Source organism: Canis lupus, chromosome 12 (genome assembly GCF_003254725.2).
Source record: "Canis lupus dingo isolate Sandy chromosome 12, ASM325472v2, whole genome shotgun sequence".
In the NCBI taxonomy this organism is placed as follows: Eukaryota; Metazoa; Chordata; class Mammalia; order Carnivora; family Canidae; genus Canis; species Canis lupus.
The window spans coordinates 11,355,368-11,382,514 of NC_064254.1; the positions used below are offsets into that span (position 1 = coordinate 11,355,368).

At 36.3% G+C, this 27,147-nt stretch overlaps 1 protein-coding gene across 7 annotated transcripts in view; it reads left to right on the plus strand.

Annotated features, from left to right (window-relative positions):
* Positions 1-27,147, plus strand: part of UBR2 (ubiquitin protein ligase E3 component n-recognin 2) — a 129,675-nt gene that overhangs the window by 68,621 nt on the left and 33,907 nt on the right. For all 7 annotated transcript variants that reach the window (XM_025418802.3, XM_025418801.3, XM_025418803.3 and 4 more), the window contains 14 exons: positions 8,377-8,540; positions 8,631-8,730; positions 10,677-10,805; positions 11,874-12,057; positions 14,405-14,466; positions 15,143-15,253; positions 16,202-16,267; positions 18,309-18,431; positions 18,575-18,638; positions 19,554-19,678; positions 23,190-23,242; positions 24,328-24,430; positions 25,433-25,481; positions 25,883-26,037. In XM_025418802.3, the coding sequence (XP_025274587.1) occupies positions 8,377-8,540; positions 8,631-8,730; positions 10,677-10,805; positions 11,874-12,057; positions 14,405-14,466; positions 15,143-15,253; positions 16,202-16,267; positions 18,309-18,431; positions 18,575-18,638; positions 19,554-19,678; positions 23,190-23,242; positions 24,328-24,430; positions 25,433-25,481; positions 25,883-26,037 (1,488 nt within the window). The remainder of the gene's footprint in view (positions 1-8,376; positions 8,541-8,630; positions 8,731-10,676; positions 10,806-11,873; positions 12,058-14,404; positions 14,467-15,142; positions 15,254-16,201; positions 16,268-18,308; positions 18,432-18,574; positions 18,639-19,553; positions 19,679-23,189; positions 23,243-24,327; positions 24,431-25,432; positions 25,482-25,882; positions 26,038-27,147) is intronic.

Here is a 27,147-nt window from a genome sequence, read left to right on the forward strand (position 1 = left end):
CCTGCCTTCGGCCCAGGGCATAATCCTGGAGCCGCGGGATCAAGTCCCATATCAGGCTCCCTGCGTGGAGCCTGCTTCTCCCTCTGCCTGTGTCTCTGCCTCTGTCTCTCTCTGTGTCTCTCATGAATAAATAAATAAATCTTAAAAAAGAAAAAAAAAAGAAAAAGGGTAATACATCATAACCAAGTTATGAATAGTATAACATTTGAGGGGAAAAATCAGTTGGCATAACTTACCTTACTAATAGAAAAAAATTATATCAAATGCTTTTTCTGAATTAATGAATATTAGACACTCATTCATAATTTAAAACAAAAAAATACTTCATACCTGGGAATGAAAAAGAACTTTAATGTAATAGAGTACCTAAGAACAAAACAAAAAATAAAAATCTAAAGCAAAAATTGTACTTAATACTGACCATTAACAGCTTTTCCCCTGAGATCAGGAATGAGAAAGATTCCTGCTTTTATTCACCACATGATGACTGCCATACTTTCTGTAGTTTCTTGAGATAGATGTTTAAATTGTTGGCTTTTAGCCTTTTTTTCTGATAAGTGCATTTAAGGCCTAATTTTCCAATTTTCCATCTAAGCATAATATTAGCTACACCTCACAATTTTATTATATCCTATTTTTATTAAATAGTTAAAAAATTTACTGAGTTCCTTCATGATCCATTGATCCTTGATCCATTTGTTCTTTTTTGTGATTACACTTCTTAGAAATATATTGCTAAATTTCAAAACACTTAGACATTTTCTAATTATTTTGTTATGAATTCTAGCTCAGTTTCACTGGGGTCAGAGAAAATGCTGATATCAGTTCTTTGTTGAGTCTAGCTTCATGGCCCAGAATGTTTTCAGTTTGGTAAATGTCCCATGTGGACTTGAAAATAATATATGTTCTCTTACTATTGGGTGCAGTGTTTCTATATGTCCCTTAGGTCAAGTTTGTTTATTTTCTTTGTATAAGTCTTATGTACTTAACTAATTTCCTGTCTACTTGTTCCTTCAACTATTAAGAATCTTAAGAGTCTCCCACTGTGATTGTTGGATTTGTCTTTCCCCTTTTAGTTCTGTTTTTATCTATCTGCTTTATATATCTTTATGTGATTAAGTACATACAAATAAAGAATTATATCCTAGATTAACCCTTTTATCATTTTAAGTTATCTTTTTTCATCTCAGATAATGCTTCTGACTTGAAGTAATTTATCTGATATTACAGCAACAACTCCTTTCTTTTGGTTAGTGTTTGCATAGTATTGTCTTTTCCATTGTTAACATTTTTAACTTTTTTTTTTTTTTTTAAAGAGAGAGTGGGGAATGGAGGGAGGGTTAGAGGGAGGAGTAGAGAATCTCAAGCAGACTCCACACTGAGCACAGAGGCCAACATGGGGCTCGATCTCACAATCCTGAGATCATGGCTTGAGCTGAAATCAAGAGTTGGACATGTAACCAACTCCCAAGCCGGGAGCCACCCAAACACTCCACATTTTTTCTTTTTTGTACACTTACATTAAACTTATGTCACTTTTTTAAAGCATGTATTTACGTTTTGTTTACCCAATCTGATACTCCTGATGATGTAACCAAATTACTGCTCATTTAATGTAATCACTAATATATTTGGCTTTATATTTGCCACATTATGATTTTTTTCTGTTTGAACCATCTATTTTGTTTCTTTTTCTCTTCCTTCTTACCTTCTTTTGGATTAAACAGTAATTCCTCCCTCCCCCTTACTAACTTGTTTATTCTATTTTATTTTTTAAGATTTTATTTATTTATTTATGAGCAACGGGGGTGGGGGGGGGCGGCGGCAGAGACACAGGCAGAGGGAGAAGCAGGCTCCATGCAGTGAGCCCAACGTGGGACTCGATTCTGGGTCTCCAGGATCACACCCTGGGCTGCAGGCGGCGCTAAACTGCTGCGCCACCGGGGCTGCCCACTTGTTTATTTTATATTCACTTAATACTCTTTTTTTTTTTAATTTTTTTAAATTTTTATTTATTTATGATAGTCACAGAGAGAGAGAGAGAGGCAGAGACATAGGCAGAGGGAGAAGCAGGCTCCATGCACCGGGAGCCTGATGTGGGATTCGATCCTGGGTCTCCAGGATCGCACCCTGGGCCAAAGGCAGGCGCCAAACCACTGCGCCACCCAGGGATCCCACTTAGTACTCTTGTAAAGGTGACTCTAAAGCATTTTACTCAAAGTGTCAGTAGTGACAGGATAAACAATATGTACTGCACTGAACCAACACATTGTTGCTCTCAGCAAAGCTCTTGCTATGAGGAAAAAATGTCAGCTTAAACTGTTAAGAATTAATTGATTTATCTTTTTGTCACAACTGACAACAAGCTTTTTGCAGGCTGCTAGTCCATGAACGGTTATGGCGTGCATCCGTGACATTGTAAGCAAGCACCATGTTTCAGCCTCTGAAGAGTGGAAGTCTAGGCTTCCCCACTCAGCCTTTGCTGGTGTAGTTACTGTCTGAAAATTTCTGTCCTACTGGGTTACTTCTTTCCTGTGGCTGACAAAGCAGGCTTTTATTGGGACTTTTTAAAAAATATGTGCTCGTTGGCATTTTTGGGTTACTAGCTTCTTAGAACTCTGTCTTCTTGTGTTCTTTGTGGTCCGTAGCCAGTCTGCCTTCTTCTGGCCACCTTTCTGAATCTTATGGTGTTGTTTTGCTTATAATGTCCGGAATTGTTAGGTGTACTTACTAAGAAAACTACACCTACTTTCACTTGATTTCTGAAGCAAAAATCCATTCTTTTTTAAGATGCCAGTTTTCTGGTGAAATTCTCCATTTTTCCTCAATTTTCTGAAAATGTAAATCTTAACTTTTTTTTTTTTTAAGATATTTTTATTTATTCACGAGAGACAGAGACATAGGCAGAGGGAGAAGCTGGCTCCCCACAGGAGGCCAATGCAGGACTCTGTCCCAGGACCCCAGGATCACGACCTGAGGCAAAGGCAGAAGCTCAACCGCCTGAGCCACACAGGCGTCCCTCTTAACTATTTTTTTTTCCTCTTAACTACTTTAAAGTCATGGTCTTGGGGCACTTGTGTGGCTCAGTTGGTTGAGCTTCGGATTCTTGATTTCAACTCAAGTCATGATCTCAGGGTTGTGGGATAAGTCCCACTTCAGGCTCTGTGCTCAATGTGAAGTCTGCTTAGGATTCTCTCCCTCTGCCTTTCCCCGTCCCCACTCTCATGCATGTGCTACCCCCTACCAAAACAGATATATAAATAAAATCTTAAGTAAAGTTATAGTCTGATAATGTCATTATCTAGATCATTTGTAGTTCTATTCCTATTTGATTTTTTTTTTTTATATTTTGCCCTATGTAATTTTCAGTCATTTGAAATGCTTAACTTTTTTTTGACATTTGTCTTCGGTTTCAGCAGTGTTGCTTTGATTTATGCAGGTTTGGCTTCCTTTATATTTATACATATTGGAGTTGGGTGACGCCTGGGTGGCTCAGTGGTTGAGTGTCTGCTTTTGGCTCAGTGCGTGATCCCAGAGTCCGGAGATCGAGTCCCACATCAGGCTTCGTGCCTGAAGCCTACTTCTCTACCTGCCTGTGTCTCTGCATCTCTCTGTGTGTCTCTCATGAATAAATAAATAAAATATATTTAAAAAAGATATTGGTGTTGGTAGATACTGTATCCCTAGGCTGATGGCTTTCTCAGTTTTGGAAGTTTTAGTGTCATTCTCTCCTCAAATATGGTTTCTGCCCTATTCCTTTTTTCTCATTGCCTTCTGATAGGATGTTTTTTATTAAAAATCTTAGACACTGCATGATATCTTTCTCCTAAGAAAATTCTCCTTCATGTTAGGCAGCTGGAGTGAGGCCAGTCACCTTAATCCAGTTAGAAATTGACATGACTCCAGGTTATTGGTTTTTGGGTTGTTGGGGTTTTTTTAGGTTTTATTTTTTCATGAGAGACACAGAGAGAAAGGCAGAGGGAGAGATAGGCTCCCTTGTGGGGAGCCTGGTGCGGGATTCTATCCCAGGACTCCAGGATCATGACCTGAGCCAAAGACAGATGCTCAACCACTGAGCCACCCAGGTTGCCCCTGTTTTGTTTTTGTTGTTTGTTTGTTTGATTTTTTTGGTTTTGTTTTGTTTTTTTGTTTGTTTTGGTTTTGTTTGTTTTTGTTCTTAAGATTTATTTATTTATTCATGAGAGACACACAGTGAGAGATGCAAAGACATAGGCAGATGGAGAACCAGGCTCCCCACAAGGAGCCCAATGGGGGACTTGATCCTGGATCTTGGGATCACACCCTGAGCCAAAGGCAGATGCTCAACCTCTGAGCCATCCAGGCATCCCAAGGTGCCCCTATTTTGGCAAGACTTTGTCTTCTGGGTCATCCTCACCCCTGTGACATTCCCAGTCAAGAGTCTAGGGTGTTCACTAGAGTTCCTTTCCTCTCTAGGTTCCTGAACTTGTTTTTTTTCCTCTGTTTGCTGAAACTGCCACATCACTCCTTTGCTCTTCTAGTCTGTCTGCTCTTAGACTTCTGGCCTGTACAGCTTCAGAATTTTGTAGGTGTCTTATGGGGAAAACTAGAAGAAATTTGGACTCCATCTCCACCCTTCTGTTCTCACTAGAATCCTGGCCGCCCCACTTCCCACACCAGCTAAAATCTCAGATTTCTCTCCCTATTAGCATCTTTTTCAGACTCCTTCCTGGGATCTTCAATCCTGTTTTGCCCTACTCCCAAAAACGTCAGATGCTGAAGGAAAAGCAGCTGCAGGATGTTGGCTTAGTGCCCTCTGCCATTCCCCTTCTCTATGCTTTTATCCCCTTGAATCCTTGTTGCCTCAGCAGCTCTCTAATGATTTCAAACTTTTTTTCCTAATTGATCTTTTCTGGTTGTTCTTAGGGTAAATGTTGGTCAGTCTCAAGCTTAATCCATCATGACTGGAAGGAAGAGTACATGTATAGTTTATTTGAAAAAGCAGCATTATTCATTAATCTGCCTAACCCTGCTTAACAATCAATTGCCTGGATATTAGTTAAGTGTTCTTATCAGTGATAAAATCTCATATATTGGTCTTTTGGGTTAACTGAAAATCCAGTCTTCACTTACAAATAGCCTGATCAAGAACCAGTACTAATAATTCAAGTGATTACAATATCTTGTTCTAATTTGTTTTTATTAAATGTGCCCTAATTTATAGTCAGCACTACCCTGTATGCTCTATCATGTTTAGTTTAACTAAAAGTATATGCACAGGCCATTATTTTTCAATAGTTTTTCAGAGAGGTGCTTGGGTGGCTCAGTCAATTGGGCATCAAACTCTTGGTTTCTGCTCAGGTCCTGATCTCAGGATGGTGAGATGGAGCCCCACGTCAGGCTCTGTGCTCAGAGTGGAGTCTGCTTGGGATTCTCTCTCCCTCTGCCCCTGCCCCTCCTGCTGCTTGCTCGCTCGCTCTCTCAAAATAAGTAAATAAAATCTTTATAAAAAATAAAGTTTTAAAAAAATAAAAATAAAGTTTTTCAGATTCTTGAGGGGGGGGCCTATGGCCCATTTTGAGTATATTGTTAGATATGTAATGAGCCTTGCAACACAAAATTGAATACAAATTACATAAGACAAATACAATTGTAATTAAGGTAAGTAGCAATAGTATATTTTAAAGCAAAGTGAACTATAGGCATTTAAAAGTCAAGCAGGGGCAGCCCGGGTGGCTCAGTGGTTTAAGCGCCGCCTTCAGCCCAGGGCGTGATCCTGGAGTCCCGGGATCGGGTCCCACGTGAGGCTCCCTGCATGGAGCTGCTTCTCCCTGAGCCTGTGTCTCTACCTCTCTCTCTCTTTCTTTGTGTGTCTCTCATGAATGAATAAATAAAATCTTTTTTAAAAATAAATAAATAAAAGTCAAGCAGTTTTTTAGGATGATAAGAAGTACTAGAACTGTATAATAATATTAGATACTTAATGTTGAAGATTACCTTAATAAGTAGGTAACAATCATAAGGTGATAAAGCCAAGCACTTAGAGTTTTTTGTCCTTCTCTTCTATTGTAACCTTGGAAAATATGCTTTCTTTAGTTTTCTTTTTAGAAGTAAAAATTCCTGAAAAACACCCCTGTTTTAATGAGACAGTACTAATGGATGTCTAATCATTGTTGTTGTTTTTTAAGTTGGCACCCATGACAATTAGAATCCAATCCAAAATTACATAGTGGATTTAACATTCATCTGAAACTGAAAATGCTAAATAAATGCCTTAGTTGGTGAGATTTACATTCCACCAATATTAAATTGTCTCTACCAAACTTCCTTCAACTGTTGGTTATAAGTCTTGTAAAGCAGGCTCTACAGAACATTTTCCTTGGGTCAAATTGCGTTATACTCATTTAAGTTTCTCAAAATCAACAAATATGCAAACGAAAAGGAATATCCTCTTATCTTAACCTATCAATATCTCTTCTTCAAACTTATCCTTAGTCTTCACTGTGTAGGAAAATGAACAGAAGTTAATCCTGTTGACTTTGGGGATTCCTAGGGCCTATGTCCTGGCAATGTGATGATGACATTTGAGTTTTCAAAGGAATATTTAACTGTAGATTTTCTCCTTATCCTATGACCTCAGAACTTAACTTTTACAATAAAACACAACTTTACTATATTGTTAGACTTCTGTCTTCTGAGCTTTTTTGCCCACCTTTTTCCCCCCCACCTTTTTAAGAGATACATGCATGTATGTATTTGAGAGAGAGAGTACATGTGAGCACTGGAAGCTGGTGTGAGGCAGAGAGAGGGAGAGAAGTGTGGAGCCTGACATGGGGCTGGATCCCATGACCCTGAGACAGTGACCTGAGCCAAAATGAAGAAGTTGGCTGCTCAACCAACTCACCCACCCAGGCACCCCTGTCCTACTTTTTGATGCAACTTTCTATACTGCTAGTTAATAAGAGACCTAGTTAAATAGTCCCCCAACACCAATAATACCCTTGAACCTAGCTGGCTAGGAAAAAAAAAAAAAAAAAAAGAACCTAGCTGGCTAGAAAAGTAGGGGAAATACATGATCTTTTATAGCAGAGTGATAATGAAGAATTCAAATAATATTAGACCTTCTGACTATTATGGAGCAGAAAAGGAAATGCAAATTGTTATAAATAATGTCCAACTTCATTCAAAGTATGATTCAAGTTAAAACCATCAGAATGGCAAAGATCAAAATGTTTAAAGTTGCATTGTGTTATTGAAAGCATGACGGGAAAGGCACACGCAGTAGATGGACATAGAAATTGGTAAGCTTCTTTGTGGAGACAATTTAATGATATTAGTAAAATTTATAATATGCGAACACTTTTACCTAGTAATTCCACTTCTAGAAAATTATTCTATAAATATCCTTGCAATCATACACAGCTAATATTTGTTGCAATATCTTTTGTAATAAATAGCATAAGACTGGAGAAAACTCAAATGTCACAACATATCACCAGTAAGCGCCTGCCAACTAAATAAAGTATGATAGAAAAACATACCTGGTGAATTATGAAGAATTGAGCAATTCTTATACATGAACCAATAATGGGATAATCTCCAAAATATATAAAGTGAAAACAACAGTGTAAATAATGTTTATAATATACTATCCTTTGAGGGCAAGAAATGGATATAATTAAATATATATATACTTTTATCTACTTAGTAGCACTTAACCCATATATTATAAACGTATATACATGTGTATATACATATATATATGTATGTGTTATACACACACATGCTATCTCTGGAAAAATATGCAAGAAAACTGCTAACAGAGATTGCCTTTGCAAGGGGGACTTTGGGAGCTAGGAGACTTTTTATGTATGTTCTTTTTTTGCATCATTTATATGTATTTGCTTATTTAAAAATATATATACGTAGAAACAAAAACAAATTTTAAAATAAATTTTAAAAGGAGATTAAGAGGAAATACAGTTTCATACTAAGTTCTACAGAATGAATCTATGATAGGAACCTCTGGATTCTAGAATAATTATACCATACCATTATAGGTGTCTAAATGTCTCAGTTAAGAAAAATTTGCAGCCTGGTTCAGACCCCTACCCTGAATTGTCTTTGAATAAATGAGTCTTGGATCTGTCTCCTAATATTCTGGCATCTTTCTCCCTGATATAATTGTTGCTTCATACACTTGGCAGTTGGAGTAAGTAATTGTTGTTTAAAAATACACAGTAATGCATTTATAATACTATATAGTTACATTGGAAAGGGTTTAAACTTCAAAGAGCTAACCAGTGGTGGTGACTTTTTTTTTTTTTTTTTTTTTTTTTTTAGCTTTCTAGTAAGTAGGTTTTGATTACCAATGTACTCTGATACACTTTGTTCTAGGCTCGGATGCTTATCACAGAAGAAAACCTGATGACCATCATCATTAAGACTTTTATGGATCATTTGAGACATCGAGATGCCCAGGGCAGATTTCAGTTTGAACGATATACTGCTTTACAAGCCTTCAAGTTTAGGAGAGTTCAGAGCCTTATTTTTGATCTCAAGTAAGCTTTTGTTTAATTGTCTCAGCCACCTGCATCTTTTAATATGTCAGTGTTTACCCATATGTTCATTGCTATTTTTATCTTGTTCAGGTATGTGTTAATTAGCAAACCAACTGAATGGTCAGATGATCTGAGGCAGAAGTTCCTAGAAGGATTTGATGCCTTTTTGGAATTACTCAAATGTATGCAGGTATGTATAAATGGAACATTTTAATGAGGAGCACTTCCCTTTTATTTTTTTCTTGGTTCATTAAACTTAACATCTTTCTATCTAGGTGTTTTTTTCATTTGGGGCACATTTCCAAAAGAATAATTTGGATGACTACAATTTGGAGCAAGAAGCTTGTCTTTAATTGGAAACTCTTAGATGTAGAACAATGACATCCAAGCAAAAGTTTTGGCATCTATTGTTCTTTTCTACTTGGTTGTTCTTTGGGTTACTAGTAACATTCTTTCTTTGAGGATTGCAAGTTTACTATATTTTAATATACTATATTTTAATATGCTTAAGTAAAAGTATTAATTTAATTATTAAGTGAAAGTATTATTAAGTTAACTATGTTTAATTTTTATTTTTAATGTTTCCATAATTCTCTCCTTGATATAATATTTAGATAATACAGTATAGAACTTGCTCCCCTCTGTTTAATTCTCTTTTTTGGAAACACCTAATACAGAAGAGAATCTAGAAACAGAAGCCAACTGGTAAAAAAAAAAAAAAAAAAAAAAAGGCCAAATGGTATATTTAACCAGTTTAACTGTAAGAAGGTGGATGTCATCCCCAAATTTCTGAGCTGTTCCATTGTAATTCTTTTAGTAGCTATCTGGCTTTCTTAAGCAAGAAATAAGCAAAAATCTACTTAATCATTTTTGGAAAATATTGTAGTTTCTATGTTGGGTGGTGGTTCATGGATATTTAATTTATTATAATACTTATATGTTTTTCTATCTGTAGAAACTTTGGTCATTTTAAGTACTTGATGTGTCCTCTATTTTCTGTAATCTAATCAGCTCTGACACACCAAGAGGGTAACTAGGCTGGCTTCTAAAACATAGTCTTAGTTAAAATTATTTCAAGGGGAACCTGGGTGGCTCAGTGGTTGAGCATCTGCCTTTGGCTCTGGTTGTGATCCCACAGTCCTCGATTTGAATTCCACTTTGGGTTCCCCATGGGGGGCCTGCTTCTTCCTCTGCCCATCTCTGTCTCTCTTAAAATCTTAAAAATAAATGAATAAATAAAATTATTTCAAAAATGTATATTCTTATAAAACCATTTTATTTTTTTGTTTTGCTTTTTTTCTGGTATTTTTTGTAGGGTTTTTTTTTTGGTTCTTTTGCTTTCTTTTAGTCTGTGAGAACTTTTAGTTGCAGATTAGGAATTAATACGAAAACTTTATTCCAGTAACATTTTAAAAGCCTAATTTCTTTTTTTTTTTTTAATTTATTTATTTATGATAGACACACACACACACAGAGAGAGAGAGAGAGAGGCAGAGACACAGGCAGAGGGAGAAGCAGGCTCCATGCCAGGAGCCCGATGTGGGACTCGATCCCAGGTCTCCAGGATAGCGCCCTGGGCCAAAGGCAGGCACCAAACTGCTGAGCCACCCAGGGATCCCCTAAAAGCCTAATTTCTTCTAACAGTTTAGTCTGTAGATGATAGAGTTAAAAAATAATTAGAAGGATTGTTGCAGTGAAGTATACAAGATTGTTTAAAACATATACAAGATTGCCTCAAAAATAACTCAAGATTATTGAATTCAAAATTAATTTAAGATTTTATGTGGTCACTTGAGAGAGAGTGTGTGAGCAGGGGGAGAGGCAAAGGGAGAGGAAGAAGCAGACTTCCCGCTGAGCCCAACACAGGGCTAGGTCCCAGGACCCTGGGATCATAACCTGAGCTAAAGGCAGACACTTAACCGACTGAGCTACCCAGGTGCCCCTCATTTATATTTTAGAGAATGTTAATATAAAAATGTAATTTAGAGAATTGGACTGCTTAGACTACTTGAAGCTGTTTGTTAAAAACTTTGTTTTTATAATCAATATATATTTTTTCTGTATTATTTCTTAAAATTCTATGTAAGAGGACAAATACAATTTTAATCCATTTAAAATCTTTTCTCTTCCTTTAAGGGAATGGATCCAATTACACGTCAAGTAGGACAGCATATTGAAATGGAACCAGAGTGGGAGGCAGCCTTCACACTACAAATGAAATTAACACATGTCATTTCAATGATGCAGGACTGGTGTGCTTTAGATGTGAGTTTCTTCTAGGGGTGGGGGTAGGAGATAAATGGATGAAGGGGAGTAAAGACTCCTAAGAAAATTCTGAGGAGATTTGGAGAGGATAGTGGTGATACTTACCTTATGAAACAACGTATTTTCCTCTCTTACCTATAAATTCCATAAAAGTTAAAATTCTGAGGGCTTAAAAATTGGAAAATAGAGGAAGAAGTAATCTACTCTCTTTCTTCTCTTATGTTGCTATCTTCATTTTTTCCACAATCTCATCTAGATTTTGAGCATATAAAAAGAGTTTAGAAATTTATCCAAAAGTAAAAAAAGAAAGAAATTTATCCAAAAATAAAGCTTTACAATTATTTCATTTGTTCTCTGTCTTTATAAAGTCTAGATGAGAGCCTGTGTAAGTTAAGAGGTAAGAGAAAATTTCTATGAGATATAAACTATAGGTCAGTTAACTGATCAAAGAGTAAAGAATATTCCTGACTGAGAGACAACTACATCATGCTCTGTGATGAAAAAGAGCAGTGAGAAGGCTCAGGTTGGAGTACAGAGGTTGAAAGTAGAAAGGCAGACTGACTTTGCAGGACCTTGGAGGTCATGGAAAGAAGTTTGGATTTTATTCTGATTTGGGATGCCACTAGCAGCTACCAAGCAGAAAAGGTGACATGATACAGTTTACATATTTTTTAAAATTACTCTGTGTAAGAATAGATGGAGGAGAGCAAGAGTAGAAACAAGGGATTTAATAGATGGTTGGCTTTCCTTTGAGTTACTGAAGATGATCAGTGGCCAGGTTTGAGAGAAATTTAGAAGATGAAATTGCCAGCTTGGTTATTGATTGGACAGTGGGAAATGAGAGAAAGGAGAGTACTGGAATAACTTCTAGACTTCCACAGCTATATGGAGATGTTCTTCCCTAAGACAGGGCACTGGAAGAGGGACCAAGTTGAGGGAAGGAAGATTGAGTTTGGTTTTGCCTATATTGATGTCTGAGGTACTTACTCATCGTTGAATTTGAGGTGCTTATTCAATATTGTAGAAATCCAAACTTTTGAGTAACTTACAGAAAATCCTCTTTTTTAGGAAAAAGTGTTAATTGAAGCTTACAAGAAATGCCTTGCTGTATTGATGCAGTGTCATGGTGGTTTCACTGATGGTGAACAACCAATCACATTAAGCATTTGTGGACATTCAGTGGAAACTATCAGATACTGTGTTTCCCAAGAAAAAGTTAGCATTCACCTCCCAGTTTCTCGCTTACTTGCAGGTAAAGCATTTCTCCCCAGAAAAGAACCCTGAAATTATTTTTTAAATTGTTGTTTGTGATTAATATTTCTTGAATACTTACTATACATTATACTGAGAGTTTTATAAACATTAACTTCTTTAATTACCATATCAGCCTATAAGGTAGGTATTATTATTACATTTGCTTCCCAGATGGGAAGACTAAGATACAGAGGCAGCTTCCTTAATGTCATGCAGTAAGAAAAAGTCAAAGTCTGCATTGTTACAGTTCAAATCACCTTATCACTTTACTGATTGCTTATAAATTGAAACCATTCTAAATTTTTTTCTCTCCCTCTAAGCTGTTTTTTATTCATTTATTGATAACCTTTTTAAGCAGCACGTCAAGAGTGAGTCCCAAATCGGATTGATCATTTTTTAGTCATAAGTAGTTGATTTATAAGCCCTTTATATACATGGTAGAGTATTTGAAGCTGCCACCTTGCAGCAGCTAAAAACTTTGATTATGCACTTGTCCGTCTCTATCTACAGATTCATTTCAGTGTAGCTTCCTTCTATATTTCTTGATTGCAGGAATTCTTACCCTGCTCACATACTACTGTTCCCTGTAGTTCCATTTTTAACTTTGAGAGTAGAACAGAGTTCTAAAGATAGTTATTTTTACTTATTGTAGAATTTGTAATTTATCTTAGGTATGTGGTTCAATAATGTGATGTGAAAGTGGTTGTGTACATATGTGTGTAAGAGATTGTGGAGAATTGATATCATTTCTTCTTTAAATGTTTGGTAAAATTCATCAGTGAAACCATATGGACTTGATCCTTTTTTTTTTCCTGGAGGGTTAATTAATTACTGAATCAGTTTCTTTAATGGATATAGGTTAGTTCTAATTATCTGTTTCTCCCTGTAGGAGTTAGTAGTTCATGTTTTTTAAGAAACTGTTATATTTCATCTAAGTTATCAAATTTGTGAACATGGAACTGTTCCTAGTATTCCTTTATTATTCTTTTATAATGTCCATCGGATAAGGACTTATAATCCCTTTCTTTTCTGAATGCATTTTTTTTTCATTGTTCTGAGCATTTTTTTTGGTGCTAGGGCCTAGCATTCCAACAGTCTTCTGGCAGTCATGGGGATTTAAGATAACTTAGACATCTAAATATCACTAATGCAACAAATAGGATAACGAAGTAGTACTTAAGAATGCAATTGTGATTGTGGGAAGAAATTCCTTATTTCTGTAACTTGTTCCGGCCCTGTTTTGTTTCTGTAAGTGCTGTGAGCACTGAACCTGTTGATACTTGATATGAGCAGGTGGCAAGCATGGTGTTGTGGGAAAGTATTCATCTGGAATGTAGGAGTGTTGGTCCTGTTTACAACTCAGCTACTAATCTTTGCTGCCTTCAGAAATCTGGTTGTATGATGGAGGCCAATGCTGAAAGTTATCCACAAGGAAAACAGTCAGTACTCTGAGAATGTACTCATTTCTGCCTAAATCTGTATCACTCTCAGATCTTCTCAGTAGACATTTTTGAGCATTCTACTGACTATATTTGATAAAGCTTGACCTAAATGCTTATAATCTAATTGAAGAGCTTACTAAAGTAAACATACACAAAACAGTTCAAGAACAACTTGGAGTGTGTACTAATGGAGGTTAAGTGGCAGATGTTGAGTGCAGGTCATTAGAATGAGACTCATGATGCGGGTCTTCGTGAGTATGAAAGCCGCAAGCCAGACTTGACCATATGGCCACATCTATTGACAAGATTGTAAAAAACATTCTCTGTGTAGACAACAACATAAATAGGACAATTAATTCTTAGTTAACTGAATTAACCAAGGTTGAGCTATTCAAGGGCCCTTTGCAGTTGGGAACTAGAGAGGCTTTGATTTTATGCTGGAAGTTCTGGGAAACTTAAATCTGAGGTCAGGATCAGCACAGACCACAAGTCTCTCTTCTTGCCAGAAGGATCTCTCCTACTATACTGTAAATGAGAACAAACTCCACAACCCAGTAAAATATGACCCTAAAGTGGGCATAGCATAAATTGCTTTGATAATTATATAACTGCTTTTGCTGTATTTGTATGTCTAACAGTTACTTCTATAAAATGTCATCTATGTCTATTAGTACCTATAATTAGGATTCTAGCTCTAAGTGTACCTTTGATACAGAGGTTCATGAGAATCTCATTTTAAAAAGCTTCATTTATGGATGCAATTTATTTTTTAATCTTAATTTGTAATGGGATAGGTTCCCAAAGAGAAAAAGTAGTTAGATACAAAGTTGAGTGAATACTTAGGACTTTTTTCTAAATGATCTGCAGTTGTAGAAATACTTTTTTGTTTGTTCTCCCATGCAGGTTTACATGTATTATTAAGCAAAAGTGAAGTGGCATATAAATTTCCAGAGCTCCTACCTCTAGTAAGTAATACTAACATTTAAAAGTAAATACCTATTATGTTTCATAAACTTGAAATCACTTGAAAACAAACTTGATTAATCAGGATACTCCAGAAAAACAGAACCAATAGAAGATTGTGTGCCCATGCATGTGCACATGGGTATGTAAGTATGGAGAGAGAAAAAGAAAAAAAAAACAAGATTTATTGTAAGAAATTGGCTTGTGCAGTTATGGGACCTAGCAAGTCTGAAATATACCTGCGTGGTAGTCTGACAGACTAGAGACCTAAGGAAGAGTTAATGTTGTAGCCTGAGGTCCAAAGACATTCTGGAAACAGAATTTCTTCATCCTTGTGGGGGACCTCAGTATTTCTTATAAGGCCTTGAACTAATTGGATGAAGTCCAGCCACATTACAGAGGGTAATCTGCTTGACTTAGAATCTACTAATTTAAATGCTAATCAGTCACTTCTACAAAATACTCGCACCAACATCTAGACTGGCATTAACCAAAAACTAGGTACCATGGCCTAGCCAAGTTGACACATAAAATTAACCATCACGCAAACATGCTTTAAGTAATTTTAACTATTGTTTTATACAAAGTTTCCATCCCTATCACCCTATCTTCTTTATAATAAGAGTTGAGATTTTTGTGGATTTTTAAATTTATTATTATTTTTTTTAATATATACAGAGTGAACTTAGCCCACCCATGTTGATAGAACACCCTCTTAGATGTCTTGTTTTATGTGCCCAAGTACATGCAGGAATGTGGAGGAGAAATGGCTTCTCTCTAGTAAACCAGGTAAGTATTTTTTAGTTTATGAAGAGTTTTCAATCCATCTATTCCTTTGGCATCTGTGAAGGTTGTACATAAGTCATTGAAAGTTGAGTATATGTATATTAAAATTGTTTGAGAAGATAAATGTAATGTTAAACCAAAAAGTTTCTTAGAACTTTTATTCATACTTTGCTAAGAAACAATAGAAATGAACGCAATTTTCTTGATTTTTAACTTGAGAGCATTTTTAGAACAGTTTTAGAACAACAAAACATAAGAAAAATCCAGATTTCATCTATTTAAATAAAATTGTGGTAAAAGATGAAAGTTCGTTAGAAACTGATGGTTACCAGAGGGGAAGAAATCAGGGGGTGAGTAAGAAGGGTAAAGCAGAGTGAAAGGTACAAAATTCCAATTATGGAATAAATAAGTCACAAAGATAAAAGACACAGCACAGGGAATATAGTCAATGGTATTGTGATAAAATTATATGGTAACAAATGGTGGCTACACTTGTGGTGAGCATAGCATAACATACAGACTTGCCCAATTACTATGTTTTACATCTGAAATTAATGTAACATTGTGTGTCAACTATACTTCAAAGAAAAGTTCTATTACTACAGCTCTGAAATTTTGGTTTTATTTTTATACCTTATCAAGGCTTGGTGCAGGGTTTTTTTTTCCATTTTTCATAGCCATAAACCTTACAGAAAAGTAACTTTGTTAGGAAACACAGAAAGTTGGCTGCAAAATGTGAACCATAGAATGAACATTGAAATCTGGAAATTTCTAATTAATTAATCTCTTCTAAGACAGTATTAACTGTTAAGGAAACCACATTGTGTGTGTGTGTGTATATACGTGTGCATGCCCATGTGCACTTGCATTAAACTCATGTGCTCTTGGGGATTGGGGAGAGGAGAGAGCTGCACAAATAAAAACCTATTACCCAATATAATTTTTTTTTAGATTTATTACTACCATAATGTGAAATGCAGACGTGAAATGTTTGACAAGGATATAGTAATGCTTCAGGTAATGAATTAAAAGCATTAAACTTACAGGTTGTAAGGAATGTTTTTTTTTTTCTTGTCATTTCCACAGAACCCCGTCACTTATGATTACTCCCAAATCTGTAACACCAGCCTAGCCCTGTCTCCTGAGCTCCAATCATAGGACTAACAGGCTATAGAACATTTCCATATCAATTTCCTGGACACATGTCAGATTTAACATATTCAAACTAACTCCTCTTATTTCCGCCATACCTTCCTCCTCCTATCTTGGATTTCCTACCTTGGTATATTGTTCAACAATCTATAAAGTTATTAGAGTCAGAAACCTGAAAGCCATCCTTTTTTAATTGTCCTTTGGTTAAAGATCCAAACCTCTTAAACTGATTTCCAAGGCTTATGAAACATAACTATGTTAAAATTCCCTGAGATTCCTGTGCTCTCTCTTAAGTCTTAAATTCTGTACATTTGTTTTGCTCCCTAGTTTGCTTACCCTACCCCCTTCCTTTTCTGTTCACCTTGTAACTTGTTTTCCTGTATGTCTTAGTATTTAGTGTCACTTTCTCTAGAAAGCCTTCCCCAACACACAAAAATGTAGCTAAGTATTCCATTTGGGAACACCCATAGCATGGTGCTCATCCCGATTACCATGGCATTCATAGCTCTGGATCACAGTTGCCTATTTACTTTTTATCCTCTCTGTTAAACCTTGGCAACTATATCTTAGTCCCTTTTTGTCTACTATGCATAGCACAAAGTCTTATCACATAGTAATTTTTCCATGTTATTGCTGAGTGGATTTAAAAATCGTAGAAAAGGGGACACCTCAGTGGCTCAATGCTTGAGCATCTACCTTTGGCTCGGGGTATGATCCTGGGGTCCTGGCATGGAGTACCACTGGGGAGCCTACTTTCCATTTACTTGTGTCTCTGCCTCTCTCTGTGTGTCTCTCATAAATAAGTACATAAAATCTTTTAAATTAATTTATTTATTAAAATAAAAATCATAGAAAAGGTTATGAAATGTGAATTTCAAAAATGATTGGCTCAGGTCGTCTGGGTGGGTCAGTTGGTTAAGCGGCTTAGACTCAGGTCATGATCCCAGGGTCCTGGGAACAAGCCCCGCATCAGGCTCCCTGCTCAGTGGGCAGCCTGCTTCTCCCTCTTTCTCTACCCCTCCTCCCAGCTTGTGTTCTCTTCCACAGTCTCTCTTTCAGTCTTTAAAAAATGATTGACCCAAAATAAACTTAAATCCAAGTTGATTTAGAGTTTATACAAATGGAATTAAAGGAGAATTAAAACTAAACTAACATTTTAAAGCTGTTGTTTCAGTTAGTATAATCACCAAAAATTAGTTTGAGAGTTCTAGAGTTTAATATTATGTAAATAAAAAGAACTAGAAGCCTAATTGCCATAGTGCATCTTTTTTTTTTTTTTTTTTTTTGCCATAGTGCATTTCTTTCAGAGTCCATACACTACTAGATAGTGACGAGAGCCTTGAGATAAAACTTCAGAACTAGGGATCCCTGGGTGGCGCAGCGGTTTGGCGCCTGCCTTTGGCCCAGGGCGCGATCCTGGAGACCCAGGATCGAATCCCACGTCGGGCTCCTGGTGCGTGGAGCCTGCTTCTCCCTCTGCCTGTGTCTCTGCCTCTCTCTCTCTCTCTGTGACTATCATAAAATAAAAAAAAAAAAAAAAAAAAAAAAAAAAAAAAAAAAAAAAAAAAAAAAAAAAAACTTCAGAACTGAATTCATGGGTTGCAGTTAATTCAGAGCATTAAAAAGAAAATATATAGTCCATGTTATTCTGATGTGTTAGGTTTAAAGGGTTTTTTGTTTTGTCTATGTTTTGTTTTACCAGCATAGATTTCTGTTTACATTTATAGCTTCCACAGGTAGGCAATTGGCTAAGTGGGTTTTCATCTGTTATAAGGATTGGTGAATAAGTAAGCTATTTTCACTTATGCTCCCCAAAATATCTTTCACTAATTGTTTAGTAGCCCCTTTGACCTCCTTCTTTTCCTTTATCTCAAACTTTAAAAAAAAAAAAAAAAAAAAAAAAAAGACAGGTGTCTCCATGATGGATCCAAATCATTTCCTGATGATAATGCTCAGCCGCTTTGAACTTTATCAGATTTTCAGTACTCCAGACTATGGAAAAAGATTTAGCTCTGAGATTACCCATAAGGTAAGAGCATGTTTTATAAGACCACAATACATCATTGAAGAAATATCTTTCATTCTTTTTGGATATGTTAATTTTCTGAGATAATACAGTTTTTATATTTTTATCTTTGAACTTTCTCTCCCCAACCCCCCAACTTGTTACAGGATGTAGTTCAGCAAAACAATACTCTAATAGAAGAAATGCTATACCTCATTATAATGATTGTTGGTAAGTTTCGATTGTTTGCAACATTTATCAATTATATTGGCTTTTGTGATAAATAGTTCCGAATTTCTAAGCTATGTTTCTTTTGTTTGAGCAGTTCTTCAGTTTCAGGAAGATTAGAGCATTCATCCATCTCTTTCTCACTTCTGGTTACTGTAGCACTGAAAGTGATAGTGTTGTGGTGCTTTGGAACAAGAAGAGCACAAATAACTGAAGCAGAATAATCTGAAAGACTGTTTGGGGAGAAAAAAGTAGGACAGAAGAGGTTAGCAAGTAAGAATAGGATATTTAGGAGCTATTTACTGTTACTTTGTATCTTAGGTATGTTTCTTTCTATAGTTTTGTGTTATAGAACTGTCATTTTGGCTTTAGATATGATAATAATAAGTTAATAGAGACTTGTGGCTAATAGATGCAGATTTCTTTTCTTATTGCCTATATCTTCAGTCCTGTCACCTCCATCTTTCCTATTCTTTTATCCTTACCTTCTCTACTTCCTCTGCTATTTTAGACTCTGTAGTCCATAGAACAGAGAATCCTGGCTACTCTCAGAAGGTGATACTAACAAAGGTCTCAGAAGGTGAGATCTTATTTAGCACTAGGTAGAAGGACAAAGGAAGGTTCTCCCTCCCTGCTACCATGTGGCAGATGGCTTAAAAGCAGTCTCCCAGTCTACTGGTACAGCAATTGACTATATCCAATCCCTTCCTGCCTTCTGATCCCATTCTTTCAAAATAGGAACCAGAGTTCTCTCTCTGCTGCCCAAAGCCTGCTTTCACCCTAGCTTGTTATCAAACTAATTATTACTTTTCCACTGCACAGAAAGAAAAATATATTGTGTTGAATGAATTAAAAGTATATGCTGCTTAAGTATTATGATTATGTTAAATGTGTGTATATGTACTTCTGCCTCAATAGGAGAGAGATTTAGTCCTGGAGTTGGACAGGTAAATGCTACAGATGAAATTAAGCGAGAGATTATCCATCAATTAAGCATCAAACCTATGGCTCATAGTGAATTGGTGAAGTCTTTACCTGAAGACGTAAGTACTTGGATCTTACAAAAGAAATTATGGAAATTCCTCCCTACCTGTTAGGCTATTATGTTTAGATTTACTTCTGTATACCTTTTCCACAGTGGTAAAGACTATAATTCTAGGACACATATAATTCCTAGTCACTCTTACTAGAAGTAATTAGAGGGGCACCTGGCTGGCTCAGTCGGTAGAGCATGTAACTCTTGATCTTGGCATCATGGGTTCGAGCCCCACGTTTGGCACAGAGGTTACTTTAATTTTTTTTTTTTTGTTAATACTAGGGGAAAAAAAGAAAAGAAAAGAGAGTATTAGTGACCAGGAATAGTAGGCAGCATAGAAGTAGAATCTTTTACAATGAATTCTTAGAAGAGATAAGGATGCTGAATAAAGTAAACCTGATCTTAAGAACTGAAGTTATGTATCCAGTAGACAGGGCTTGTTATAGTCCTTACTACAAAGTTACCACAGGTGAAGATAAAACTTTATGACTTAATATATTGGAGAAGTAAGAAATACCTGCTCAGCTATGTTGAGGATACTAAAGTTTTTCAGAGCTTTTTCCTTCTGAAGCATCCCAAAACTCTCCTTAGGAAGCCATCTCTTTCATTTTAGTGAATGTAAAATAATGTTCACATGAGCATTCAGAGGCTAATTGTAACTATTTCTTGTCCCAGGATCACAGGTTCTTTAGCCAACTATTTTTCAGCAACGGGGCTTTCAGATAGATACCCAACACTTGTAGTTAGGAGAGATCCTTATTTCCTTGGGCTTTTTTAAATGTTTTCCCAAATTTGAAACAAAGATTAAAACTTTCAGCCTTAATATTCATTCTTCTGGGATTTAAACCTCTATTTGTTGCATAGTAATACTTCCTTTAAGCTTTATGTTATGAAAAGTTTCAAATATCTATAGAAATAGAAAGCATAGTGTAACAGAATCTATCACCAGTTTCAGCCAGTCTTGTTTTATTTATACCCCAATCACAAATCCATACGCCCCCACTGGGTTATTCTGTTAAGAATACTAGGTTTAGGGGGACACTTGGGATGGCTCAGTGATTGAGCCATCTGCCTTTGGCTCAGGGCGTGATCCTAGAGTCCCCCAGATTGAGTTCCACATCAGGCTCTCTGCATGGAACCTGCTTCTCCTCCCTCTTCCTAAGTGTCTGCCTCTCTCTCCCTGTCTCTCATGAATAAATAAATAAAATCTTTAAAAAAACAAAAAAAAGAATATCAGGTTTAGGGGCATCTGAGTGGCTTAGTTGGTTAAATGTCTGCCTATGGGTCAGGTCATAATCCCAGAGTTCTAGGATCAATCCCTGTGTCAGGCTCCCTGCCTAGCGGAGAGCCTGCCTGTCCCTCTCCCACCACTGCCCCCAGCTCTCTCTCTCTGTCAAATAAATAAATAAAATCTTTAAAAAATATATATCAGGTTTACCGGCATATGATACATGGTCTTTATAACCCAACCAAAACCACAAAATAAGTTTGCCATAGGGGAGGAAAAAAGAATGAAAACTTCCAAGGCCCTGCTTTTTTTTCTTAAAAATTTGTATTCTTTATTTACATTTTTTTTGTGTGCATATTGCTAGGGATGAGCCATTTTTAATGATTTCCTCAGATGACCAAACCAGACTTCGGAGAATTCTCTGTCCCTGCTTCTGGCTTTACTCGCAATGTGACCATGTTCATTATAATTTCAAAGGAGAAAAAATAAATCTTGTAAAAACAAAAACAGCAACAAGAAAAGGTCTTATTCCAAGCATTCCAGTAGGTTTTTTTTTGCATGTACTTAGCTATAATATAAGTAGTTTTATGAGATAGTTTAAAAAGTCCAAGAAAAAGTTTCTTTTTTTTTCCTTTTTTGTATTTGAAGTTGCTAGGGGTCGGGGAGTTTGCCTGTTTGATGTATATGTGAAACAATGTTATGCAACAATTAACTGGAATTTTATTTTGCTGAGTTGTTCTAACCAAAAAACAAAAAACCAGAATAACAGGCTTAGCATTTCATCTATACATGGAATTGTATATGTATTAAAACAGTGGTTCTCAACCAGAGACAATTTTGCCTCCTAGGATATATTTGGCAGTGTCACTACTCAGGGCAGGGTTGTGTGGTGCTACTGGCATTGAGTGAGCAAAGGCCAGAGATACAGCTAAACATCCTATAATACAATGCACAGAACAGATCCCCTACAACAAAGAATTATCTGATCTAGATGTCAGTAGTGCCACGGTTGAGAAACTGGTCTTAAAAGGACTTTTAGAAAAACCTGCCTACCTATATGCCATGATAAAAGAACAATAATTTTTTTTAAGATTTTATTTATTTATTCTTTTTTTTTTTTTTAATTTTTATTCATTTATGATAGTCACACAGAGAGAGAGAGGCAGAGACACAGGCAGAGGGAGAAGCAGGCTCCACACACCAGGAGCCCGATGTGGGACTCGATCCCGGGTCACCAGGATCGCGCCCTGGGCCAAAGGCAGGCGCCAAACCGCTGCGCCACCCAGGGATCCCTATTTATTTATTCATGATAGAGAGAGAGAGAGAGGCAGAGACACAGGCAGAGGGAGAAGCAGGCTCCATGCACCGGGAGCCCGACGTGGGATTCGATCCCGGGTCTCCAGGATCGCGCCCTGGGCCAAAGGCAGGCGCCAAACCGCTGCGCCACCCAGGGATCCCAAAAGAACAATAATTAATAATTACTTAATATCACTAAATATCTAGTCAGGATAAAAATTACTTAAAACTTTATAACACAGGAAATAAATCCTGAGCTGTTAGATGAGGAAGCAATTACAGTTTCACTTGGACTTTATAAAGAATTTTTTTAGGGGTCAGGAGAAGAGAGGGAGAGAGAATCTGAAGCAGGCTCCATGTCCAGCACAGAGCTCAACCCACGTGCTCAATCTCATAACCCTGAGATCAAGTCCTGAGCTGAAATCAAGAGTCAAATGCTTAACTGACTGAGCCACCCAGGCACCCCAAGAAGAATATAATTTAAAACAGCATTTTAAAGTATACCTTGTACAAAGTGATGGCAACTATATTTACCAAATATTTTTGACCAGAGAATTCTTTAATCAGCATTCCTATTAATATATTTTTATGAATGGGATATGATTTAGGAAATGCTGTTTTACTAAAAATAGATAAGGAATCAGTGTAATTTTCATGAAATAGTATAAATATCTTATATAAATTTTATTTAAATGTTATGTGTACTTTGTGTTGTTTTTAACTTAATTCCTTTTGAAAGCTGTCACCTTGAATCCATAGGGTAGTAACTTGTTTCTAATTATAGAATCTGGGTGTTAGTTTACAAAATACATTTCTTTGGTTATATATTAATGATTATGTTTACTATGGAATCCTCACCTATAAAAATTGGGATAATAGTATACCTGCTTCATAGGGTTGCTATCTAAGGCCTAAGGAGAGAAAAGTACAATGTTCAACGTGCTAGCAGACACTGTTAACATGAAATGCACTTACTTGTTTCTCATGCTGTTAGGAGAACAAGGAGACTGGCATGGAGAGCGTAATTGAAGCAGTTGCCCATTTCAAGTGAGTTTACTTCCTGTTCTTTCCTGTTCAATTTTTTTATATATATTAATTTTTCTTACTGTTTCCTTTGATGGAACTGAGAATGAAATTGTTACTTTCAGAGAGTGACATTTTCAGATGCATAGTTGTGAACTACATTTCTCACTGTCATTTCACCCTTCTGATCTAGCTCTGCACTCATCAACCTAAATTGGTTTATGAGAATTTTCATCGTGCTCAGAACTGGTGTTCCTAGCTGAGAGTTTCAAATAATTGACATTAAACTGAGCAGATGGGGACGCCTGGGTGGCTCAGTGGTTGAGCGTCTGTCTTCGTCCCAGGGCGTGATCCTGGAGTCCCGGGATCAAGTCCCACGTCGGGCTCCCTACATGGAGCCTGCTTCTCCCTCTTCCTGTGTCTCTGCCTCTCTCTGTGTGTCTCTCATGAATAAATAAATAAAATCTTTAAAAAATAAAAAATAAATAAACTGAGCAGGTGAAGAATGCCCAGGTGGCTCAGCAGTTGAGCACCTGTCTTCGGCCCAAGGTGTGATCCTGGGGTCCCTGGGTTGAGTGCTGCAACAGGCTCGCTGCATGGAATCTGCTTCTCTCTCTGCCTGTGTCTCTACCTCTCACTCTCTGTGTCTCTCATGAATAAATAAATAAAATATTTAAAAAAATAAACTGAGCATATGACATAAGTCAATGCATTGAGCTTTCTTAAAACTGCTTTCTTTGTTTCCATCTGAATGTGCCTCCTAAATTATGAGGTGGCCTCTGAATAGTGCTTTCACTCTCTAGTGGTCAATAGGTAAACTAGTTTATCCCCTTGAGATTGTTGAGGCAGTTCCTCAATCCTGCTTTTTCCTGCTCCCACTCCAACAGTAATGTCCTTATTTTGTTAATTATAAAGATACAAAGTGGATGTGTCAGATAAGATGATGCATGTAGAGCTTTGGTTGTAGATTACCAAATTAACCCAGAAAATAGTACCACTTTACATTCGTCAGCAGTGAGAGCTCTGCTTTTTTATTCTGTTATCTAAGACTGTCTCATAAATTAGGGTGTGACTTTAGTAATAATATTTTAAGGACTTTTTTTCCATAGAAAACCTGGATTAACAGGACGAGGCATGTATGAACTGAAACCAGAGTGTGCCAAAGAGTTCAATTTGTATTTCTATCACTTTTCAAGGGCAGAGCAGTCCAAGGTAAATGGGAAAATTAAAAGTGTACTGGGGAAGAGCTGTGTGTGTTTGTTGATTTGTTTTTTTCCTAAACAACTTTTACTGCTTTTCAGGTATTGAAAAAGAATACAATAAAAATATTGTAGGAAATTTGAAAAAATATAAAAAGGTACAATGAAGAAGGCATAGATTACCTAAAATATTACCACCTAACATTTTGGGCCATCCCCTGCTGCTGCCATGTATGCTAAATACATATATAAGATCTATATAATTATATACATAACCACACGTATGATTGTATTTTATTGGCTTTTGAAGACAAATTGTCAACCTGTATAATAATCAGTTAAGTTCTTTTATGTTCATTTCAGAATTGCTACTACTTAACATTATGCTTTTCCATAGTAATTTAGGGAATTTTCCTCATAATTGTAGGTAAATTTTGTCTTTTAGGAGTCTTTTTTTTTTTTTTTTAGATTTACTTATTTATAATTTGAGAAAGAGGTAAATTGTACATGCATGTGGGAGGGCCAGAGGGAGAGAATCTCCAGCAGTCTCCCACTGAGCACAGAGCCTGACATGGGGGTTCAGTCTTATGATCCCTGAGGTCATGACCTGAGCTGAAATCAAGAGTCAGACACTTAACCCACTGAGCCCTCCCAGGCACCCCAGCAGTCTACTCTTAAAATATGTTTTTGTAAAGGATGTTAATTAAACTTAAACATGAAGCTTTGTTTAGTTTTAGATGTGTGCCATAGAGCTTAACCCTAGGTAACATTTTGGTTTTGGTTTATACATGTTTCCCCTGCATATTAAGATAAGAAAGAACTTCTTTGGGGCTTGGTGGGGGTAGGTACTGTGTAGGAAAGGAAAATAATCTTGATGTGTCATTTGGGGCTTGGGGGGGCCAAGAAATAAGGGTAAATATCTTCTAAAATCAGAAAATGGTATGACAAAAATTAACTTAGTAGTTGTAGATATTAGGTTATTGTGTATTACTAATTGCCTCTCCAATTTTATTAGGCAGAGGAAGCTCAACGGAAATTGAAAAGACAAAACAGGGAAGATACAGGTATTTTTAATCTTTCTAAAAATCTTTTGTCTTTTCTACTTGTTAAATGTTGTTTTCTATTGACTATAATGATTACCCTTGGTGAATTGGAAGATTTAAATGTATGCTTTCTGAGTGAACATTCAAAAGACTAATAAATATGCAAATACAGAAATAGATTGTACTGAGTCACCTCTGGCTTAGTGGTTTTTATCTCATATCCTAGGACATTTTTAGGGAAAAGAAAGGCTTTCCTCTGCACTGCACTACTATTTATGTAGTTTTTATGCATTTGACCTTGTGAAGGTAAAATATAGCTTTAAGATCCATGTTAATGATTATTCTTTGAGTGAAGACTATCAAAAGATGGGTTTTTAAAAACATGTTCTACAGAAGAAGCCAAATAATAACTTTATTTTCAGCACTTCCACCTCCAGTTTTGCCTCCTTTCTGCCCTCTATTTGCAAGTCTGGTAAACATTTTGCAGTCAGATGTGATGTTGTGCATCATGAGGACAGTACTGCAATGGGCTGTAGAACATAACGGATATGCGTGGTCTGAGTCCATGCTCCAAAGGGTAGGTTTGAAAACATTTATTATTTATATTTTAGTGCTTTTTTAGTAAAAGCCAAAATATTCTTGTCAATATCTATACACAGACAAATTAGCACAAAACATAGTGTTATTTTAATTTGAAATATGGTAATATCGTTACTGCTTTTGTGTCTGACAATGAAAATGAGAGCCAGGCAGGTATTTTTTAATTATACCACTTAGTTGTGATTACCTTGGTCTTGTTGGCCACTCTTCTCATTGATTATTTGTGATATCTGTTTATGCAGTACTCTGATACTTGTGTAATGTGTTATCTTTAACATGTTTTTATTTAACCTCCTCAAAAAACCTGTGGGTTCATCAGTATCTATATTTTACAATTGAAGAAATTAAAACTCCGAGATTTATAGTCATGTAGCTAATAAGTGATAGAACCTTGTTTGTATTTTATTTTACAGCTTTGATGTAAGTCATTGTTGAATTGTTTACTTCATTGAATTCACACAACACCCATTTGGGTAGATACAACTTTTTCCATTACATAGATGAAGAAGTCAAGTTTCAGTAAGATTCAGTTAACTTGTTGGTGTTACTCAACTACTAAGTAACATAATAGTAATTATTCAGTTAATAGAATTTGCCTACTCTGTACCTGTTTCTGTGGTAGGTACTTTTGCATACAATATTTGCAATTCTTAAAACTCTACAGGGAAGGTGTTTTTTCCCCCATTTTAAAGATGATGAAATTAGGCTTATACAGATTCCCTGAAGGCACGTTAGGTTGAAAGCTATGAAGCCAGGATATAAATGAAAGCAAGCATTATTTCAGATCCATCCTCCAAAGCTATTTTTCTTTCCATTATCTCAGCAGACTCAAGTGTCTCATTGGCTAGAATATGTGTATACTCACACACACCCCTCCCATTTATAAACATATACTTAAAATGTAAAAGCATGGAGTTATAGACTACTAGAGACCATCAGTATTATATGAGCAATAGATTTATGGGAAATGATGGAGAAGAAAGGAGTGAACAGCATTACCTTTTATGTACATTTATTTTATGTCCTTCAAGCTAACCTAGTTCATCCAAGTCTCTGACAGCCACAGTAGCTCTTTGTGTGAGGAAAC